This window comes from Orycteropus afer, unplaced genomic scaffold, assembly GCF_000298275.1.
Source record: "Orycteropus afer afer isolate SDZICR_OR568_19922 unplaced genomic scaffold, OryAfe1.0 scaffold00237, whole genome shotgun sequence".
NCBI lineage: Eukaryota > Metazoa > Chordata > Mammalia > Tubulidentata > Orycteropodidae > Orycteropus > Orycteropus afer.
Window position 1 is genome coordinate 4,720,031 of NW_006921824.1, and position 23,912 is coordinate 4,743,942.

Below are 23,912 nucleotides of genomic sequence, written 5' to 3' on the forward strand. Positions count from 1 at the left end.
ACAGCTCAATTGCCTATTTGATCCACTTCAGACTGCAGACGTTGGTAAAAATCTTCAATTTCCTTGTCTTTGGCTTTGGTGGTTGGTGTGTAAATTTGAATAATAATAGCATTAACTGGTCTTCCTTGTAGGTGTGTGGATATTATCCTGTCACTGACAGCATTGTCCTTCAGGTTAGATTTTGAAACATTCTTTGTGATATTGAATGTCATGCCATTCTGCTTCAATTTATCATTCCTGGCATAGTAGAGCATATGACTATCTGATTCAAAATGGCCAAAAGCAGTCCATTTCAGCTCACTAATGTCTAGGATGTTGATCTTTATGCATTCCTTTTCATTTTTGACAACTTCCAATTTTCCTACATTCATACTTCATACATTCAATGTTCTGATTATTAATGGATGTGTGCAGCTCTTTCTTCCCATTTTGAGTCATGCCACATCAGCAAATGGATGTCCCCAAAGCTTTAGTCCATCCACGTCATCAAGGTGAACTCTACCTTGAGGAGGCAACTCTTCCCCTGTCATATTTTGATGCCTTCAGATCCGAGAAGCTTATCTTCTGGCACCATATCAGACAATGTTTTAGGGCTATTCATAAAGTTTTCCAGTAATATATCAGACAGTGTTTCACTGTTATTCATAAGGTTTTCCCTTGCCAATTCTTTGATAAGTGATGGCCCCTTCCTTCTTCCAAGTCTGTCTTAGTCTGGAAGCTCTGCTAAAACCTGTCCACCGGGTGACCCTGCTGGCATTTGAAACACTGGTTTCATAGCCTCCAGTCTCACAGCAACACACAAGCCACCACAGTATAACAAACTGATAGATGAGTGGTGGTTCTTTTAAGTAAAATATATCAATTCTTTCCTTTATGTCCTCTTCATTTGCTTTTATATTCTCTAACACTTTATTTGCCAATAGTTAACCAATTATCTTGTTGTTGTTACTAGTTGTTATTGAGTTGGCTCTGCCTCATGGCAACCTCATATAAACAAAATGAAATATTACCTTGTCCTTTGCCATCTTCACAACTGCTGATGTGTTCACGACCATTGTTGTGGTCACTGTGTATTTTGAGTGCTTTCCAACACAAGGGGCTCCTCTTCTAACACCATACCAAACAGATCTGTTGTGATCCATATCACTGGAAAATTTTCAGAAGTAGATTACCCGCCTTTCTCCCAAGTCTGTCTTAGTCTAGAAGCACTGCTAAAACCTGTCCACCATGGGTGACCCTGCTGGTATTTGAAACACTGGTGGTATAACTTCCAGCATCACAGCAACATGGAAGCTACCACAGTACAGCAAACTGATAGAAGGGTGATGAAACTATTGGGTTTCCAAGGCTGTAAATCTTTATGGGGGAGCTCTGGTAGCGTAGTGGCTAAGGCACTTGACTGCTAACCAGAAGGCTAGCAGTTCAAACCTGCCAGCCACTCCTCGGAAGGAAGATGGGGCAATCTACTTCCATAGTGATACTGCCTCGGAAACCCAAGGAGGGGTCACTATGAGTCGGGTCCGACTCGATGGCACAAAACAAGAACAACAAATCTTTATGGAAGCAGACTACCCCATCTTTCTTCCACAGAGCAGCTGGTGGGTTTGAATCACTGACCTTTTGGTTAGTAAACAACTACCTTAACCACTACACCAACAGAGCTTTTCCTACTGATTTGAAATGCCACTGACCAAATACTAAAAGTTTACACATACAGGCAATCCCTGGTTATAAACAAAATCCATTTCTAAATGTATCTTTAAGTTAAATTTGTAGGTAAGTTGGAACAGGTGCATATGGTTATTAATCACCCTTACCTTAGTGCAAGAGAGCAGATCTGGTGGCATAATGGTTAAAGCATTCAGCTGCTGACGAAAAGTTCAGCAACTCAAACCCACCAGCCACTCTGTGGGAGAAAGCTAAGGCAGTCTGCTTCTGTAAAGATTTACAGTTTTGGAAACCCCTAAGGGGGCAATTCTACATAATGAAAGCATCATAATGGGTTGGAATCAACTCAGTGGCAGTGAGTTTGGTTAGTGCAAGAAGGAGCCCTGGTGGCTCAGTGGTTAAGTGCTCAGATGCTAACCAAAAGGTCAGCACTTCTAACCCACCAGCTGCTCTGCAGGAGAAAGATATGTCAGTCTTCTCTATGAAGATTTACAGCCTTGGAAACCCTATGGGGCAGTTCTACTCTGCCCAATAGGGTCACCATGAGTCAGAATCAACTCAATGGCAATGGGTTTGGTATTTTTGGTTTTCATGCAAGAAAAGGTTTGAAGCCTTTTAAATTATTTAAAAGCTGTACATGCAGCAAGTGAAGGTGACTGTGATGAAGAATTTGTTGTGAGTGGGGGTTGGCTCAATCATTTCAAAATGAAGGCAAATTTCCATTAAGAGACAAGTGTGAGTTGTCCATATGTTGGATGTTCATAACCCAAGTACTTACTATATACCCACTCCTCTTCTATCAGCATGTTTAGGTTCCAAAGACCAGTCATTCTGTGAAAATCAGTGTTATGCAAAAATGAATGATGACATCAGATCATAAAATGGAAGGTAACTATATCATTACACAGCTGCCAGATTACTTCATTACATAACTGCCAAATCTCTGAGAATCATGACCCAGCCAGGCTGGCACATAACCTAAACCATCGCAGCCAGCGTTTCTTTCCCTTCACATCCACCTTGGTGTTATTGTTGCCAGATGTTGTTAATGCACAAAACAGATAGCCCATTTTTTTACTATGGTTGTAAACGGGAAATGTTGGGTAATTCGATAGTATATAAGTGAGGGGAAGGTATATAGAATAAGCTCTGTATTTGAGGTGCCAATTCTGTTTCACTGATCTATCAAGTCTTTCACTGTGCTATACTGTTTAATCAGTATAGCTTTATATATGTTTTAACATATATTAAGACAATTTTCCTATCATTTTTTTTAATTATTAGCTATTCTCACCAACTTAATTTTTCATTTAACCACCATAATCACTTTTTCATATTGCCAACTCAAAAATCTTACTAAGATTACTTTAGATTTCTTAAATTAGGGTAGGTCTGACATCTTTACAATTCAAGCAGTCCCCCAGTTACAAGTGTCCGATTTACGTACAACGCATAATTACAAACTAATCCCTATAAAACCTATTATATTAAAAGGTCAAAGTACATACAATAGTTCATGATAATAAATGAGCACTACTTCATGACATGCATCAATACATTATTTTTATTATTGCTGATTATGTTAAGGATGATTTAGTCTATCTGGAATATGTAATTTTTTTGTGCATAGAAATGTACACTAGATACTAAGACAAACATTTGGCTGACATTAGATACAGACCATTCCTCACTATTCTGACTTAAATACAAATTTGATTTAAAGCCAGACTTAGGAATGGAACTCGCTCATAATCTGGGGACTGCCCTGTATAGAGCTTTCCATCCAAAAACATGTTCTATTTCTCCATTTTTCTTCTTTTATGTATCCCAGTAAAGTCTTGTGCTTTTCCCCTTAAAGGTCTTGCACATTACGAGGTATTTTATAGTTTTTGTTGTCATTGTGAAAGGGATATTTTTCCATATTTTCTAACTAGCTGTTGCTGGCACCTGACAGAATTTTTAAGGGCCTAATAATTCTTTGAAAATGCTTGACAGGGATGCACTATTCCACTTTTGATCGTTGCCTGTGTGTTTGAATTTTCTTAGGGACTATTTCTAGATAAGATGGGGAGCATGTGGTTACACACAGTCTGACTGAGTCCTGTATTGTATGCCAGATATGATCAAAAGAATGCTTGTGTAGCAAATGTTTTTGTATAATTTTTAAGACTTTTCCCATACATTATCTCATCTAATATTCACAAAACCTCTCTAACGTGGATAGAATACTCTAGGGTAATAGGGTTATTATTATATTCTTATTGTAAAGATGAGGAAACTGAAGTTCAGAGAAATATTTTGTGTCTGTGACTATCTGAATCAGTCTGATAGCATGAGGAGCGTCAGAACTGTGAATTCTCGTTTAAACTCTACATTGCCTGCAGCCTCCAGGCAGAGAAACTCTTCAGATGATTTCCCCTAAATTTTGAACAGTTTATAATAAAGACTTTTAAACACCTTTAGGGTAAACATGAGGAGCCCTGGCGGAGAACAGTTAAGGGCTCCGCTGCTAATCAAAAGTTGGTGATTTGAACCCAGCCAGCGGCTCTGCAGAAGAAAGACTTGGCAATGTGCTCCCGTAAAGATACACCCTGGAAAACCCAATGGGGCAATTCTACTCTGTCACACAAGCTCGCTATGAGTCAAAAATCAATTCAATGGCACCCAACACCAGCAATAGGGTATAAACACAATGTATTCAGTTTCCAGGTGAGACAGAGGACAAGTGACTTGCCCAAGCTCTCAATAAATTAGTAGCAAGGTGTAAACTGGCATTCAAGCATTAAGAAAAATTATCTAAAATTTGGCTATAAGGCCAAGAGCCTGCCTCATGTCTTTCAATGTCACAGTGGGGCATTGTTTAACACCCGCACACGCAGGGTTCATTGATTATCTAGAAGAATACACCTTTGTTTGATTCTGCTGTTAATGAAAGGCATAGACTTTGTGAAGTGATACATTAACTTGTTAATCTTGTTGGGTAGAGATGCAAATAATTCCTGTCTAGTAGAAAAGATAACACCAAAATTTACCTATTCTGTAGGATAATAACCAGTTTTCTGCCAAATCCAGACATCTTATTCAAATATTGTTTTTTAAATATCTATAACACCCGGTTTTTTAAAATGCTCTTTGTACAATGCCTGTTTCCTAGTGCTGCTGTAACAGAATATTACAGATGGGTTGCTTTTAGAACGGAAATGTATTTGTTCACAGTTTAGGAGGTTAGAAGTCCAAATTCAGGGCACTGGCTCAGGGGAAGATGCTCTGTACCCCTGCTCTGGAGAAAGATCCTTGTCTCCTTCAACATTTGTAGCCTTGGTTCCCTGTCAATCTTCGGGTGGCATCTATGTCCTGTCCTTGAGCTTGCTCGTCTCTGTGTCTGTGCTGCTCCTTATAACTCAGGGGTGACTAGGTTTAGTACACACCCTACACTGAGAGCCTCATTAACGTAACAAAGGAAACTGTATTTCCAGATGGGATTACACCCACAGGTGTGTGTGTGTGTGTGTATGTCAGGTCAATTTTCAACTGCTAGTGACCAAATGTGACAAAGTAGAACTGCCCCCATTGGGTTTTCTAGGCTGTAATCTTTACAAGAGCAGATTGCCAGGTCTTTCCACTCAAGGAACTGCTAGGTGGATTTGAACCACTGACCTGTCAATTAGCAGCTGAGCCCTTAACCATGGTACCACCAGGGCTCCATCCACAGGTATAAGGGTTAGGATTCCAACCTATATGTGTGGGAGACCCAATTCAATCTCTAACACACAAGATCTACCATCCTACTAGTTTGCTCACTAATGAGTTAGTAAATCTTTGATAGATGCTCATTCTATGTTTGTCTGAAAGTCATGTATTTAACTTCTTTAAAATTATACTCTTTGCTGTATGTATAAAACAATGACTAGAAAGTCAGCTGTAGCTCTGAGAAAAATTTAATAAGATGATAGTAACCTTGCAAGGTGTAGACAACACGGGGTCAGAGGCGATGTCATGTGTCTCCCCGAACCTTAGAAGTTAGGAGTTTTTATAGTAGTTTTTAAGGCCATGGGGTACATGATTCCAAAAAACCTTACACAAGCAGGTATTCATAACATCCTGACCCTTTTGAAAAAGTCAGGAAGGGGAACAAGGCTGTGATAAATTCCTAATGATAGACCTGTGGTAGTCAAGTTTGTGTATCAACTTGGCTGGGCCTGGTTGAGTGGCTGGGCAGCTGAATGTAGTTATTCCCCATGGTGAGATTAGTAATTAACTCCATGGTGGAATCTATTGGAGCAGCTGCCTTAGGGATGTGGTCTGTTTCCAGTATATAAGAAGCAACTTTGAGGGAGGTGTCCAGTTTATGACGCACTTGAACCCTGGATGTTGCCAAGTCGTCGTTCAGCAACCTGCCATACTCTGCTGATCTTGGAACTTTTAATGGGCTTAAATCAATGGCCTGTCATGTGGTTTGGTAATATTAGGACTGTGCCTTTTAACTTGTCAACCTTGGGTTTGTCAGCGTCAGCAGCCAGCAGCTGCCTGAGTGAAGAGATGCCTCCAGCTTCAGTGGGCCAGGAGCAGGAGGCAGAGCTGAAGCCCTAGGTCGAGGAGCTTTCACCCAGGCCTTAGAGCCTGGCACTTTGAACTCAGACTTCTAGTCTCCAATACTGTAAGGTTTATTCTAAAGCCCTGTTTGTTCAAGCCATTCCCATTTGCAGTGTATTTCTGTTAGAGCGGCATGAGAGGTCACCAAAACAGACCTCAACTTCCTTCAGGCTAGGTGTATATGCAGTCTCTTTCTAAGATGGAGTCTGTGTGTGCCAACATGTATGCTGCGACTTCTTCTGAGCAGATGTAGTCTGTTGTTTGCTCTTGGTTTGAGTCTTGATCTTGTCTTGGATCAGCCATCTTAGTTCATCAGGCAGTAAAGGAGGGCAGAGATGCACAGGCCCCAAAACTAGTTAACGCTGACCACAACTAGTGGGCTAGAAGACATCTCAAGTATGGTCTGTTATCAAGAAATGCCATCTAAGCAGTAAATTTTTATTTGCAGTATTTCCTTTGTAGTGTGCCTTCCTTAGTCTCAGGATCTGAGGAATGTGATTATCCTATCCTGTGAGCTGTTCCTGTCTTGGTTTTATGATCTTAGGAATGTAGTTGCAGAGGCAGGATTCTTATGTAATTATGGCTACAAATAGTAGAATAAGGCAGTGTTTAAACTGAATAAGATTAATATGGAGCTCAGGTTATAAAGCTAGAATACATATTCATCTCCCAGAAATTCTAATCTGTCTATACTACTGCCTTTTGCACCAGGAAGTAGAGTGTACATTGAGGCTTACTCCTAACTGACCTGACATCTTCACCATTAGAAATTTTCTTGGAATTTATCATATAGAGTATTGACTTCATAAGACTGCTCTTGGAAACTTAGACAGTCCACCCCCCAATCAAGAATGGGCTTTGGACAAATCTTCTAGTGCTGGTGATAGGCTGGATGGATGGTCTGAGCGGGTGTACCTAGAAAAACCAACACTTCCTCATCTGGGTCTGCAAATGACACATAGTTTAGTTGTTGTTGTTAGGTGCCATCAAGTCGGCTCTGATTCATAGCAACGCTCTGTACAACAGAACAAAATACTGCCTATCCTGCGCCAGCCTCACAATCCTTGCTATACCTGAGCCCATTGTTGCAGCCACAACAGTTTAGAGAGAGGACCAAACATGGAGAGGATTAAGATAGAGTCCTGGAATATTTTCTATCTGGGTTAACCCATCACTTGGGCTTCATTGGCACCTCTCATCAACGCACAAAATTAACCACTCCAATCCTCTCAAGATAGAATACAGAAAACATGCAGGTCCAAAGCAGAAACACAAGGAAGCAACGAATTTAATGGATTTGAGGGAGAAAGCCTTCCTTTTACATGCTTAACAAGTCACTGACAACTTCTCACACTTTATTGAGAAAATTATCTGTGCCATTAGCAGGTCATTTCACCTATTCTCTTTAAAATATCTCAAAGCCCAGAAAACAATTCTAATAGCTCTGAGAATAGAAGGTAAGCTGGGACTTCAGTCTGACCACTGTCTGCCAGGCAGGTTTGCTGGCCGCAGGGACTTGCCAGCAGTCCATGTCTTGCCGGGAGCTTCAAGCTGCAGCTCTGTACATGTGGAAGGACTCATCTGTCTGAGTTGCCCCTGTGCTCCATTTCTACACTGGGTGTTCAGTATCTACTATGTATGCCAGGAGCTGTGCTACCTACTGCAGGGTATATGGGCTATGGAGATTCTGCCCTCAAAGGTCTTCTTGTCCACTGGGGAGGATAAGTTGTACACCTAAATAGCTGCAGCACAGGATAGAAAGTGACTGCTAATTCACTAAGTTTTCACTTGGTGGAATAAATGGTTTGTACTAGACTAGTAATCTGAAGATTGGCAGTTCTACCCTATTCAAAATTACAGAGTAAGAAAGTCCTGGCTAGTTGCTTCTGTAAGGATTACAGACAGAAAACCGTGTGGACCACAGTTCTACTCTGTAACGCATAAGTTGCCCTGAGTTGTAATTGACTTGATGGCAATTGGTTTTGTTTTTCTTAATGTGCCATACAATGTGCATTGGGTTTATAGCAAGAAACAAGACAGACTGATGCCTGTCCTCAGCAGAGGGACAAGATGCAATCGTTGAAGGATGGGAAGCAACAACCATGCAGCAGTTACTGTGGTCCCAGCTGTGTGCCAGCCACTTCGTTTAATTTTCCCACTCACAATTTCTCTCTTTGGTAGATGCTATTAACCCCATTTTTAACAGATAAGAATAGAGGAGTTCAGAGTTGTTAGGTGATAGTCCCAAGGTCACCCAGACAGTGAATTGCAAGACAGGATTCAAACACAGACCTATATGATTATCCTGCTCTATCCTCCCCACTACATTTAGCATGAGGCATGAATCCCTGGGTGGTGCAAGTGAATAATGTGCTTGGCTGTTAACCAAAAAGTTGGAGGTTCAAGTCTACCCAGAGGCACCTTAGGTCTGATAACCTACTTCGAAAAAAACAGCCATTGAAAATCCTCTGGAGCACAGTTCTACTCTGACACGCTCTACAGGAGTCAATTTTGATAACAGGTACTGGTACATTTACGATTAGCATTGTATAGTAATATATTCTGAAGCAGTTGTGACTGATTCATTTCCAAATTGAGACCTCACAGGACACAGGTTGGCAAACAAGGTGACATCCACTGCTACTCCAAGATAAGGACTCACAAAGCCATGACTTGTACAATGCACAATGTGTGATGGATACTTGTATTTGATTCTAACTGGCCCTTAACATTTTCTGGCATCAGCTGTATAATCAACATATCATTCTTTAGATAGATTGGGAAGGTGCAAGGGGCGGGGAGTAACTTCCAGAGATAGGGACACAAGCTCTGCTCCCGTCCTGACAGATTCTTCCAGTAGTGCTGACCCCACACACTGAGAGGCTACCATGGCTTTCACCCAAGTATGTCATCCCTTCCCCTTTGCTGCCACCAACACCATTCCACTTTAACCCAAAGAAACTATTTTAATTCCTTCTCTGTCACTTTCTTTGGATATAAGAACTCATGATTTCCATAGCTTAACAAAACCTGTGGACTATAGGTTAAGTTGATGATCCAGAGAAGACTAACTCTGTATGGTCACCTCTTCAGCACCATCTCCTAAAATCACCCTCCTCCAGTGTAACCAGAGACTTCCAGGTCTCACTCTGCTCAGCTATAGAGACTCAGAGTTGGTGAAAGGGAATGAAGAATCTTTATTTAGTTGTCTTAGTAATGGAGCTCATCCTGGATCTATTGGATGGCTCCCAGAACAAAAGCCACTGAGGTTTTTATGAATAGGGGTTTTGGTGAGATTTTCTAGGAAAGAGCCATGGTGCTAATTGATGCACCTAAAAAGGCTATCCTAGGGTTTCCCTTATCATCCGCACATCCTCAATTCGTTTGTGCATGCTCGATTTGAACAGCATGCCCAGAGCTTGGCAAGAGGAGGGGACAAGATGGTAGAATCCACCCCACCCTCCCATGTTGGCAGTAAGTTACCCAGAGTATCGAACTGCCTTCTTCTACCATGCTCTTGTAATCAGTACTGGTTTAGGCCAGTGTGCAGACTCCAGGCTCTTGTTTCTTCTTTATGGCTCAGTGTTCTCTAGTAGGGAGAGACTCAAAAACCAGAAGTTACTGTCATCCACTATGGGTGGTACAAAACATGAAACTAGTACTCACATCAACAAGGCTAGCCATGCTTCCAAGCCATACCTCCTGCCAAAGGGGCAAGGCCACATCTTCTGACCTCCTCTAACCCCACAAAAGGAAGACAGAATCACCATCAATAGCCCAAGGCCTATTACTGCAAGGCCAGACATGCTGCCTCCCTCCAGCCCTTTCACCAACTGTTCTTCCCACAGCACCCACCACCTCTCTACTGGGTTTGATAATTTGCTGCAGTGGCCACACAGAACTCATAGATTACAGTGTTTATTAGGGAAGCATCAGGCTACAATTCAAGTTCAGGAACATGCTCAGTCTCTCTCAGCCAACAGACTCTCTCAGTCTCTCTCCCAGCAGTGCATGTCTCTCAGTGTCTATCTCAGCAGCATGTGTCTCTCGATGTCTCTCTCACCAATGTATGTCTCTCAAGTCTCTCAGCCAGAAGTGAGAGATTTCTTCTGCCTCTAGGAGGGCTCCTTTTGAGACTGGCAGAGTGGCCAACCTAACCAATCCCAACATCAGAATTCTATGCATGTGTGTGAGAGAGAGAGAGACTCCCCAGAAGATTGCTTCGTGCCACTCGCAACAGAAATACCCCAGGTGGATAACTTTAACAATCAGGAGCTCATGGCAAATTCCATCACAGAGTCTACAAAGACTTATGGTTAGAAAAGCCACACTATGTGATTTACTACACCGCACCTCCCTGTAATTAACTCACTGCTGTCCAGTCGGATCCAACTCATGGCAACCCCTCCTTGGGTTTCTTAGGTGGTATCACTACAGAAGTAGTTTGCCCAATCTTCCTGCCCAGGAGTGGCTGGTGGGTTTGCACTGACAGCCTTCTGGTTAGCAGTCAAGTGCCTTAGGCATTGCCATCAGAGCCATCTCTAAGCTAAGTGTTTCCTAAGATGGAGAGGCTCTAGTTAGGGAAGTCAAATAGAATGCTACTAGTGATACTGCCTCAGCAACCCAAGGAGGGGTTGCTATGAGTCGGGTCCGACTCAACGGCACATAACAACAACAACAACAAGGGGGAAGGGCATTTAGGCTATTTCTACCTGTGAAGCTTTCACTGTTACACTGTTTGTCTCACCGGTGCGTGCTGGGTAGTTTTGGCCATCCTTCAGGGCTCAGCTCAGACATTTCCTCCCCCAGGAAGCCTTCTCTGATCTCCCCCCACCAGTGTGTACACAGAGGCACACATGCTCTCACACACGTCCTATGCTGCCTCTAGCATGATACATACTACACTGCATTGTGTTGGTACTTTGCCAATAAATGACTAGTCTCCACCATCTCTGACTGAAGGAATTACAGGCAGTTTTTCTGTTCTCAACACTGAGCATGGTCCCCTGAGGAAGGGAAAACAAGGCTTGCTCAGACTCCACCTCCCAGCCTTCCTGAACTCACACTCTGCTCAAGCCTATGAAGTTCCCCGCAGCCAAAGCAGGGAGAGAAGGGTGAAGCCTGGAGAAAAGCAGGCTGGAGGGAAAGATTATCCTCTGGAGAAAATGGCAAAAATGTGAGCAGGCGCTTCCGGGCTCCAGTGACAAAGGTCACAACGATTGCTTAGGAATATTAACAGTGCCCAGCAGGGCAGCAACAGTGACTAGCTTCCAGTGCTCATTCTACAGGTGACCCTGGGCCTGTGTGTCAAGGGACGGCACAAGGGGTCTTAGGAACAGCTGCCCCTGGCCGGAATGGTCTGAGCTTGCTACAGGCAGGAAATCCCATGTTCTAATAGCTGGATTTCTTCCCTTCATTCCTGATTCATGACTAGGTAGTGACTCCATCATTAAAGAAACCATTTAGGCAGATTTCAGGAACATCTGACTGAGTTTTCATCTGCCAGTGCAAACATGAAATGAAAAAAAGAAACAAAACCTCTGCCATCGAGTAGATTCCGATTCATAGCAACCCTCTAGGAAAAAGTAGAACCGCCCCATAGGGTTTCCAAGGTTGTAAATCACTGTGGAAGCAGACTGTCCAATCTTTCACCTGTGGAAACAGGTGGTGGGTTTGAACTTTTAGTTAGCAACCAAATGCTTTGACCACTGAACCACCAAAGCTCCTGCACACATGAAAAGGACAATTAAACAGAACAAAGAGTCGTGGGTCACAGGTCTCCCTTTCATTTCCATTGCTAGCCTGGCTTATGAAAGGAAGTCAAAATGTTTAAAAGCTTTTTTTCTGTGAGTAAGTCAACTCAGTTGGATTGAATTGGGTTCGTTTCTTACAAATACACATTTCAAAGTTCATCTGACTGGCTGCAGCCATGTTACCAAGCTGAACACTTGTTGATCCAAGTAGATTAGAAAAATATTCCCGTGTCTGGTGAGGCAGTGCTTTTAAACAAGTGCTTTTCAAAGAATGAGCCATTCAAAAGTGCTTTGCATACATGTAGCCCATTAACTTGAAAATGAGTAAAAGTAAAATCAACACCAAATCAGCAACCCTGGGCACCAGGATTCGGCTGGCATATTATACACCCCAGTCATCGAGTGGCAAGCCCAACTCACTGGGACAAGACATGTGGTTATAAAAGGTTTCTATTACATTTATTTTTCATTTCCTGCACAGCTAATGTTAGAAGTATTCAAAAGGATTTTCACATTTTTTTTTAACTCAACTAGGAAAAAAAATCACATTGTCCTACCTGTTTTATTTCCTTTTTCCAAAAAGAATAAATTTCTTTGGAAATTTAGATTTGTCCTTTCCTTTCTCCAAGCAAACTGGGCTAGTCCTGTATTTGATCTGTTCAGTTTCATTTACATTGAGACTTTATTTCATTTCCAGACATGTTCAAAGTTTTTGGTATCTCTGTGTTACTTCTCAGTTTAAAACACAATTGCTTGGCCAGGCAGGAAGCTTGCTGGGTAAACCAGCTCTCTACTTTTTGCTCTATCCACACCAATTAGGTTTTTGAAACTGAATCCATGCAACATTTTTTCTGCAACTAAGGTTCAAAGTGGTAATAAATTGGTTGAATATTTAATTTTGAAAAAAATTAATAAATGTTAAGCCCTTTTCACTTAATCATTTGCTTTGCTACAAAAAATGTGGCAGGTGAGTTAATATTCTTTGTTCTAGGATATTATTAGCATTTCAAAGAGATAAAAAGCACTTTTTCTAACAGAAAAATTGCTTACATGATTCTGTAGCCTGAAAAGTGGTTCAAGCCAAAAAAAGAAGGAAATAATTTGACCAAAAAAGGTCCATCAGCCTTTTCCTTCAGAAGCTTATATTCTAGGGCCTAATAAGGAGCTGCCAAAGGGGCAGGGAGGCCACATCGTCTGACCTCCTCTAACCCCATAAGAGGAAGACAGAATCACCATCAGTAGCCCAAGGCCTATTCCTGCAAGGCCAGACATGCTGCCTCCCTCCAGCCCTTTCATCAACCCTGACACCAACCATTCCTCCTGCAGCACCCACCACCTCTCTGCTGGGTTCAATAATTCACTGCAGCGGCCACACAGAACTCACAGATTATGGAGTTTATTAGGGACACACAAGGCTACAATTCAAGTTCAGGAACAACACTCAGTCTCTCTCAGCTCCGTCTTTCAGCCAACAGTCTTTCTTAGTCTCTCTCCCAGCAGTGCATGTCTCTTGGTGTCTCAGTGTCTCCCTCTCAGCAGCGTGTATCTCTCAGCAGCACATCTTTCCCAACCAGCACTTAGACTTCTTCTGCCTCTAGGAGGGCTCCTTTTGAGCCTGGCAGAGTGATCACTAACCAATCCCAACATCAGAATTCTATACACCTGCGAGAGAGTGAACTTCCCAGAAAATTACTTTGTGCTGCTCCCAACAGAAATACCCCAGGTGGATAACTTTAACAATCAGGAGCTACTCAGTTGCTCACAGCAAATTCCACCATGGAGTTTACAAAGACTTATGGCTACAAAAGCCACACTATGTAAAATTTACTACACTGCAGGAGCCCTGGTAGTATAGTGGTTAAAATGCTTGGCTGCTAATTGAAAAAAAAAAAAAGTCAGTGGTTTGAACCTACCAACTGCTCCATGGGAGAAATATGTGGCAGTCTGCTTCTGTAAAGATTACAGCTTTGGAAACACTATGGGGCAGTTCTCCTCTGTCCTATAGGGTCACTATAGTCAGAATCAACTCAGTGCCAATGGGTTTAAGAAGAGTCAATGAGCAGCCTACAAAGTTCCCTAGTGGCTCCAATAATACTCATCTTCACTGAGAAATTTGGACATGGCTCAGCCCATCTGCTCTCAGTGCAGCCCAAGGTTGCCTTTCAATTGGAAATCAAGCTGTCAACTTAGTTTAGAATATACACGGGTGAGGCATATGCTTATCTGCACTGCCTAGGGAGATGTTGGCATGGAGAAATGTGAAGGCTCCTGGTTGAAGCTTGCCTTTTATGGACTCTCCTTTTCTCTTCTCTTCTCTGTAGTTACTGTGACAGTGGGAGGCAAGCAACACTTGCTCGGACTGTATGACACCGCAGGACAGGTACATTTTCATTATTTTCATTCATTGAGGGTTTGAGGGTTGGGGAGGATGACCCATTTGGCTAGGCATATAGGAGCCTTTCTAAGAAACTAATGGATAATACAGTTATTACTCATATGGATCATTTTTGTTACCTACCTAAATGACAACCAAAAGCACATTCTTCATATGTTAAAAATATTTGCAACTACAAATAACTAATCATTACATTACTAACGGTGTTGACAGGTAAAGAAAGATCCACCCATTGACTGATGATCATCAATAACCAAAATAACATATTTGACCAAGAGTTTTCATTTCCTCCTACCCAAACATATTCCAGATCCATTATAAATGAGTCAATTTCATAGATTTGAGTTTCATTCTTTTTTTTTTTTTTAACCACATTTTCTTTGGTTACTCTTTATTAGAGTTGTCTAATGAGCTGTGAAAAAGTCCAAAAAGAGATGGGGATAGGGTACAGGGAGGGAGTCGGAAGAAGACACATTAAGTGTTGGAAGGAAGAAAAACTGGAATCCTGGATGTTTTCCAAAAGGGAAGGTCAGCCTCTGAATAAATGGGGATTGACTCGGTTCTCTAAGATTCCTGATACATTCTCACTGTCAAAATGTTTCTTCAAGTTGGAGAACCTGGCCAACCAATAATGTAGGACAACAGACTAGAACCCACAACATTGAATCATGTGCACATGCTCTATCTGTGTGAAAATGACACCTTATCTTTCTTCCTAGCACCCCACACTCCACTAAGATAACTTTCTGATGTTATCAGTTCATGGCCTCGAGAAGAGAAAGTGGTTAAGCAACAGATGACTGTGACTCAATTTCTTAGAGCTTTTGTTACCATATGTCTTGGGTCATTTATTTAGGTCAAATCAGCAGGCTGTGCAGTCTGCACAAATTCATACATCTCAAATCCTGTGGAGTGAACATTTGATGATGCTGCTTCCACTGTGAGCTTCCTGCTAATTGTTATTTGTAGTCATATATTTGTCTCAGCTTTTTTCCATAGCTATCTGGAGATATACCTTTTTTATTTTACTAGAAGAAAAATAAATATCATTTTCTTTGGAATTTCTGTATGCATTTGCAAAGACGACTATATACATGTAATGAGCCCTGCTGGTGCAATGGTTAAGCATTGGGCTGCTAACTGAAAGTTTAGGGGTTTGAACCCATCAGCCACTCCATGGGAGAAAGATGTGACAGTCTGCTTATGTAAAAATGTACAGCCTTGGAAACCCTGTGGTGCAGTTCTAATCTGTCTATAGGGTTGCTATGAATCAGAATCAACTCAATTTGTTATGAGTATAAATGTACAGGGGACATCAAAACCAGGAGGTGGGCAGGCTAGTGTAGTGGAGAACCTAGAAAATCTGTACCTGACTCCCAAAAGAAACCCAAACTTGCTCCTAAAATTATCCATTTCCCCCTCAATGGCAGACAGCTGTTTTGGCAAGCTACTCTCAGGAACCTGGGGATGGAGGCAATCTGTTAAGTCAATAGCAAGACATAAACTAGGAGAAATTGTCCCCCAGATGCCCAAATGGAAGGATCAGCTTGACTCTTCTGAGCTAAGGTACAAGGACCTCAGTGTTACTCACTGAGCTGCCCCTCCACCAGAAGGCCTTCCAACACCAGGAGTACACTGCTCTTTGGGCTGAAGATTGCCTACTCTAATTCAATGATACAATCTTGAGGTGTTCCCATTTATCAGGTATTCATAGCCTGGAAGAGAAAGAAGTTTATATCTTTCTCCCCCATAATCAGGTTTTCTAAATATAGTCTAATTTTAAAAGTTCAATATCACAAGAATTTTGTCATGATTCTGCAACTTTTCTATGTTTCCCTTGCCTTCTAGAAAAACTCTTAACGATCCCGGTTGCTATTCCCTTGTGCCCTCTTCTACGGCAATTCACAAACACTATTGGCTTCTGTGCCTCATTTGCCCCAGAACCACCTCCCCAGTCCTCTACAAAATTTCAAACCCAATAAAACTGTTTAAACGCTTCTGTAGAGTTCAATTATTTTTTCCCATTTCTCTTTTAAAAAATTTAGATGATACACTAGTATAGAGGTTAAAGTTATAAGGTCTTGTAAAAAAAAAAAAAAAATCTTTAAACTCCATATTGAAGTGGAATGGCCCCTAACATCTGATACAAGAGAAAATGATGAACATTGATAAAATATAACAAATGGGTTACAGATATGTCTGCAACTTAACTTTCACTTTAATATTTTCCACTAGCTATTTTGAAAGCTCAGAAGTGGACAAGGTTAATAGGGGGGCAAAAAGAATGGGGAAAAGGAATAAGAACACATCTTAAGGTTCCCTCTAGTCCTAAAACTCTAGGATCAGGACCTACAAAAGATGACTTCAATAAATGCTGAAAGAATTAGAGTAAGTAAACAAAAAAGATTTGAGGTTAGATCCAAGGGAGAGCTTTTAGCAGTAAGGGATTGTTAAAAATATTGGAATGCAGTCCACTAAATGATAGTAATTCATTTTCTAGAACAGTGGTTGTCAAACTTGAGAATGCATCAGAATCACCTGAAGGGCTTGTTGAAACCCTTCCCTGCTGTGCTCTACCTCCACAGTTTCTAATTCTGCAGCTCTAGGATGGGGTCTGAGAATTTGCTTTTCTATCAGGTCTCTTGGTGATGCTGCTGCTGGTCTGGAAGTGATGCATTGAGGACCACTGTTCTATAGCCTTCCTACATAAAGTATGGCTCACTGAGCAGCAGCAGAAGCATCACCTGGGAGTGTGTTAGAAATGCAGATCTCAGGACCCATCCCAGACCTACTAAATCCAGAAATTCATTTAACAAGATCCCAAGGTGATTCATACACACATTAAAATTAGAGAAGCCCTGCTCTAGAAATCCTGTCTATCAGTTTATCATGCTACAGCAGCTTACATCTTGCTGTGATGATTAAAGCTATGTCACCGGTGTTTCAAAGACCAGCAGAAATTTCAAAGTCCACCCATGGTGGACAGGATTCAGCAGAGCTTCCAGATTAAGACAAACTAGTAAGATGTTCCTGGCAATCTAATTCTGAATAAAAGTAGTGAGTGGAAACCTTATGAATAGCAGTCGAACGCTGGCTGATACAGTGCCAGAAGATGAGCCTATTATTGAAAGATACTCTAAATAAAACTGGGATAGAGCCGCCTCCTCAAAGTAGAGTAGACCACAATGCTCTGGATGGAGTAAAGCTTTCAGGGCTGTCATTTGCTAATGCAGAATGACTCAAAATGAGAAGAAATAGCTACAAACATTCATTAATAATCAGAGCATGGAATGTATGAAGTATTAATCTAGGAAAATTGGAATTCATCAAAAAAGAAATAGAATGCATAAAGATCAATATTCTAGGCATTAGCGAGCTGAAATGGACTGGTATAGGCCATTTTGAATCATATAATCAGATGGTTTGCTATCCTGGGAATGACAGATTGAAGAGGAATGGCCTCTCATTCATTATCAAAAAAAACATTTCAAGATCTATTCTGAAGTACAACACTGTCTGTGATAGGATAATATCCATATGACTACAAGGCAAACCAATCAATATAATTATTATTCAAATTGATGCAACAACCACTAATGCCAAAGATGAAGAAATTGAAGATTATTACCAACTTCTGTAGTCTGAAATTGATCAAACATGCAATCATTGGTAATTACTGGTCATTGGAAATTACTGGTCATTGGAATGCAAAGTTGGAAGGGGGGAAAAAAAAAAGAAGGATCAGTAGTTGGAAAATACAGTCTTGGTGATGGAAACAGTGCCAGAGATCACATGGTAGAATTTTGCAAGACCAACAATTTATTCATTGCAAATAACTTTTTCCAACAGCATAAACACCAACTATATGCATGGATCTAACCAGATAGAATACACAGGAATCACATCAACTACATTTGTGGAAAGAGATGATGGAGAAGCTTAATATCATTGGTCAGAACAAAGCCAGGGACCAACTGCAGAACAGACCATCAACTGCTCATATGCAACTTCAAGAAATTTAAAACTGAAATTTAAAGCTGAAGAAAATTAAAACAAATCCATGAGAGCCAAAGTATGACCTTGAGTATATCCCACTTGAGTTTAGAGACTATTTTAAGAATAGTTTTAACTTTTTTATTGTGCAGATTCATTTTACATTCAACAGTTCATATACACATTTTGTTTTTTGATACTGGTTACATTCCCCACAATGTAACATCTCACTTCCCACTTCCTCCCCATGGTTACCTTTTCCCCGTGTCCCTCTTGCCTATGCATTCTGCCTCTCTACATTTCTTCCTGTGCAAATGCTGCCCTTCTTATTTTACATGGTTGATTGTTCTAAGGAATGCATCTCCTTGGTACAAGTGTTCAGTTCATAGGCTTGTCTCTAGTTTCTGACGCATTAAACACTAATGAGCAAAAGACCAGACAAGTTGTGGACATCATATATGAAGGAGCAAAAGGTCATTGAAAACACAGGAAACAAAGAGAAGACCAAAATGGATGCCAGAAGAGACTCTGGAACTTTCTCTTAAATGTAGAGTAGCTAAAGCAAATGGAAGAAATGGTTAAATAAAAGAGCTGAACAGGAGATTTCAAAGGGCGGCTCTAGAAGACAAAGTCAATTGTTACGATGAAATGTGCAAAGACCTGAAGTTACAAAAACAAAAGGGAAAAAGAACATGCTCGGCATTTCTCAAGCTGAAAGAACTGAAGAAAAAAATTAAACTCCAAGTTCAATACTGAAGAACTCTTTGTGCAAGATATTGAACAAGGCAGGAAGCATCAAAAGGAAATGGAGTCACTTTATTACAAAGAATAGGTTGGGGGGGGGTTGCTGTTAAACCATTTCAGAAGGTAGTAAATGATCAAGAACAAATGGCATTGAAAGAAGAAGTCCAGGCTGCACTGAAGGCATTGGTGAAAAACAAGACTCCAGAAACTGACAGAATAACAATTGAAATGTTTCAAAAAACAGATGCAACACTGGAAGCTCTTACTCATTTATGCCAAGAAATTTGGAAGACAGCTATCTGGCCAACCGATTGAAAGAGATCTATGTCTATGCCCATTCTAAAGACAAGTGATCCAACAGAATGTGGAAATTATCAAACAATACCATAAATGTCACACAAAAGTAAAATTTCCTGAAGATAATCCAAAAACAGTTGTAGCAATGCATCAACAGAAAATGGCCAGAATTTCAAGCTGGATTCAGAAGACGATGTGGAAGGAGGGATATCATTGCTAATGTCAGACGGACCTTGCCAGAAGCAGAGAATACCAGAAAGATGTTTACCTGTGTTTTATTGACTATGCAAAGGCATTCGACTGTGTGGTTCATAACCAATTATGATTAACATTGTGAAGAATGGTGTGGTGGTTAAGGTTATGTGTCAACTTGGCTTGGCCTGGTTTTGAGTGTCTTGGTAGCTGGATGTAGTGTTCATTTGTGGTATTTTTCCGGTGCAGCAGAACAAGAGAACCAAAACAAATTGGAATTCCAGAATACTTAATTGTGCTCATAACGAACCTGTATATAGATCATGAGGCAGTCATTCAAACAGAAAAACGGGATACTGCATGGTTTAAAATCAGGAAAGATGTGCGTCAGGGTGGTGTTTTTTCACCACACTTATTCAATTCATATGCTGAGCAAATAATCTGAGGAGCTGGATTATGTGAAAAAGAATGCAACATTAGGGATCGGAGGAAAACTCATTAAGAAACTACAATATGCAGATGACACAATCTTGCTTGCTGAAAAAGAAATGGAAGAGAAGCACTTACTGATGAAGATCAGAGGCTACAGCCTTCAGTGCGGATTACATCTCAACATAAAGAAAACAAAAATCCTCACAATTGGACCCATAAGCAACATCACGATAAGCAGAGAAAAGTTTGAAGTTGTCAGACTTCATTTTAGTTGGATCCACTATCAATGCCATGGATGCAGCAGTTAAGAAATACAACATATTGCACTGGCATATCTGCTGCAAAAGACCTCTTTCAAGTGTTAAAAACCAAAGATATCATTTTGAGGACTAAGGTGTGTCTGGAGCAAGCCATGGTTCACCTCATATGCATGTGAAGCTGGACGGTGAATAAGGAAGACCAAAGAGTTGATATCTTTGAATTATACTGTTGGCAAAGAATATTGAATATACCATGGATGTACTGCCAGAAGAATAACAAATCAGAAAAAAGTACAGCCAGAAGTCTCCTTAGAAGCAAGTGAGGTGAGACTTCATCGCACATGGCTTTAGATACGTTATTAGGAGAGACCAGTCCCTGGAGAAGGACATCATGCTGGTAGAGGGTCAACAGAAAAGAACACGACCTGCAACAACATGGATTGACACAGTGGCTACAATGGGCTCAATCACAGCAAAGATTGTGAGGACCCAGGATCAGGAAGCTTTTTGTTCTGCTGTCCGTAGGGTCACTATGAGTCGGAGCTGACTCAACAGCACCTGACAACAACAAGTCGAGAGCTTTCATGGTTGAAGCATTGTTCCTAAAGTTAGGAGGATGCAGTAGCAACCATTACCCCCACTTATTCCCATGGTTCTAGGACTTTGCCAATAAGGTTTTGTAACAAATTTAATTTAGAAGCACTGTCCCAAAATTTCCATTCCCCGATCTAGATACAATACTCCACCCCTCCTCAGTTATATCCTACCAAACATTGCTTAAGTCACATGGCTAAGGAACATCTTTCCAAAAAAAAAAAAGTTGGCAGCAAGTTGACTTTGACTCATAGCAACCCTATAGGACAGAGTAGAACTGCCCCCGTGGTATTTTCAAGTCTGTAAATCTTTACAGAAGCTGACTGACACTTGTTTCTCCCACAGACTGGCTTTCGGGTTAGAATCACTGACCTTTTGGTTAGCAACTGAGCTCTTAACCACAATACACTCAGGCTCATTTTAGGAACATCTACAGCAAATTCAAGCATACTCATTTTAACTAGAGTTGCTCATGAGGAAGAGAGATGATCTAAAGACCAATTGATTAATCCCTGAACCACAAAAAGGAAATAACAAATCTTAGTACCCAGCTACAGAGTTCAGTCTTACTGTGAATTATTAGAGTTTCTTGCATGAATAAAACAAAGGAGCAGCACCCCTCATCTTCATGGTAAACTAACTGTAGTCTCAGAGCTGATGAAAATGACTTCAAGAAGCAAATGTGTTCTGAAAGGTTAAGTGATAGGAACTCATTATCTCTACTCTCAAAGTCAACCCTCGACAAAATCATTAAAGCGGTTCCTCTCTACTTTCAAAGCACCTAGTCTGTCTGGAACGTGGCTGCAATGCCCTCCAGCCCTGGTCTGAGACACACTCCAACCTCTTCACAATCTGGCCAAGTAATTGCTGAAGAGAGTTTGTAATGAAATCACATATATATACTGCCAGCACATGGCAGCTGCTATCAAATATTAACTCCCTTCCCAAAGCCCTGAAAGAAACTAAGGTTTGGATTTTGAGTGGAATCCTTAGAAGACAAAGAATCTCCAGAACTCTGGTTCACCTTTTAGGTAGAATTCCAACCATTAGATTAGACAGTGAAGTGAGATTTTTCTCAGGGTGACTCTGCTTGTCCCCCTCAGATCACACTGGTGAGGCAGTAAGCCAAATCTGTTGAGGTTCTGCTAATTCATCCAGCACGCCACATGCCCTTAGTAGTGTGTTACTCTCTGAAAGGGATTTCTTGAGCTCACATTTTTGGCTCAGCTACAGAAAGAGCCCCAGAGCAGCCTTTTCCATGACGTACTTGTAGGCCTGTTTGTTTAGACAATCTCACGAGAGAGTGAGTGGAGAGCAGGATGCTAGGGTTGGGATAAAGCAGTAAACCCGGGTATTCCCTGGCTGAAAAATGCCAAACTGGGAGAAGGGTCTTCCTCGGGTCATGACTCAAAGTAACCACCTAGGTTGGAGCCGGCCATGTTACTAAGACTCTTTGGCTCCTTCTCTCACTGGGTCCTCACCCAGCTGAGTGACATGAACAAAGCCCTGCTCAGATTATGGCCTCTTGGGCCAAACTCCGGGATGGGCATATCTCCAAAGCAACCTTGGCAAAAGTGGCAGTCGGCAGCGCTGCTGGGGCAGAATAAGCATTTCCTGGTGTCAGGAGCCGGCGCTGACTGCTGGTTGACCTCACCAGGAGCCAGATTTCTCAGCAAGGACTTCTCTACACACAATACCACGGAATTGGGAGCTGTCTGCATGTGGACAAGCACAGGATGGTGTCTGTCACTGAGATAACACAGCCTATAACAGCGAAGCTGTCACCAGTGACTGGAGGCGTGAGAGAGTGAAGGCAGGAAGGACATCAGCTATACTTGTCACTCAGCTAGCGCTGTGTACTGAACATCCTCATGTCACCCAGATTCCTGAATCTCCTTTTTCTCCAAGGGCCAAAGAAGTGTGTGACCAGCCAAGGAGGCAAGTACAGCTGGGGTTCATTACCAGTAACTCAGGGTCAAGTTGTGGAAGGACACAACCCCTCCCCTTTGTTATTGGCTGAACTAACAGAGCTATCTGAGGCACAAGATCTGGCATCAACCCTTGGAAAGTTTGCCTAAAACATCAGGACACATGTTTTTCCTCAATGAGCAGCTCAAATTTTCTTGTTCACATGAATCTTACTATGGTTTTGGAAGTGCACTATCTGATGAATTAGGGAAAAGTTTTCACACATGAGAGGCTATCAGTAAAAGTAACCTTAAGACACCATCTCACTTTTCCCCTAAATTATGAAAAATGGGACTGTAGGGACATTGATTGGGAGATTCAATCAAAATTTGCACACATTTGGGTCTTATTACTTTTCGGTTTAGAAAAATGTAATTTCAGATTCAGCTCTGGTATCCAATAAGGAAGGAGCCCCGGTGGTGCAACTGTGCTGGGCTGCTGATCAAAAGGCTAGAGATTAAGACTCATGCAGTGGCTCTAAGAGAGAAAGGCTTGATCCGTTTCCATAAAGATTACAGCCTAGGAAACCTTACAGGCCAGCTCTACTCTGTTACATGGGGTCTGTTGTTGTTGTTATTGTTATGTGCCTTGAGTCAGACCCGACTTATAGCGACCCCTCCTTGAGTTTCCGAGGCAGTGTCACTACGGAAGTAGATTGCCCCATCTTCCTTCCGAGGAGTGTCTGGTGGGTTTGAATCACCAGCCTTCTGGTTAGGAGGCAAGTGCCTTAGGCACTTGGGGTCTACATAAGTCAAAATTGACTCCACAGCACTGAACAACCATATCCAGTGAGGGCAGGGAAACAGTTTGGGAACTACAGCTGTTGTTGACACTGGATGGTCCCTGTTGCTTGACTATGTTCAAAACACTGTTCTAATTGCCCTCCAAATATTAACACCTTTTACTCTAGCATCTAAGAGGCTGGTACTATTGTTAACCTTATTTTATGAAGAAATTGAGGCGAAGGGAACTTAGCCAAGTCCACACGGTAGGTAGTCACAGAGCTGGGATTCAAATCCAGAA

General features: G+C 41.5%; 1 protein-coding gene across 1 annotated transcript in view; it reads left to right on the forward strand.

Moving 5' to 3' along the window:
• Window positions 1–23,912, forward strand: part of RHOJ (ras homolog family member J) — a 160,198-nt gene that overhangs the window by 95,612 nt on the left and 40,674 nt on the right. The window contains exon 2 of the mRNA XM_007949092.2: window positions 14,336–14,394. Coding sequence (XP_007947283.2) covers window positions 14,336–14,394 — 59 coding nt within the window. The remainder of the gene's footprint in view (window positions 1–14,335; window positions 14,395–23,912) is intronic.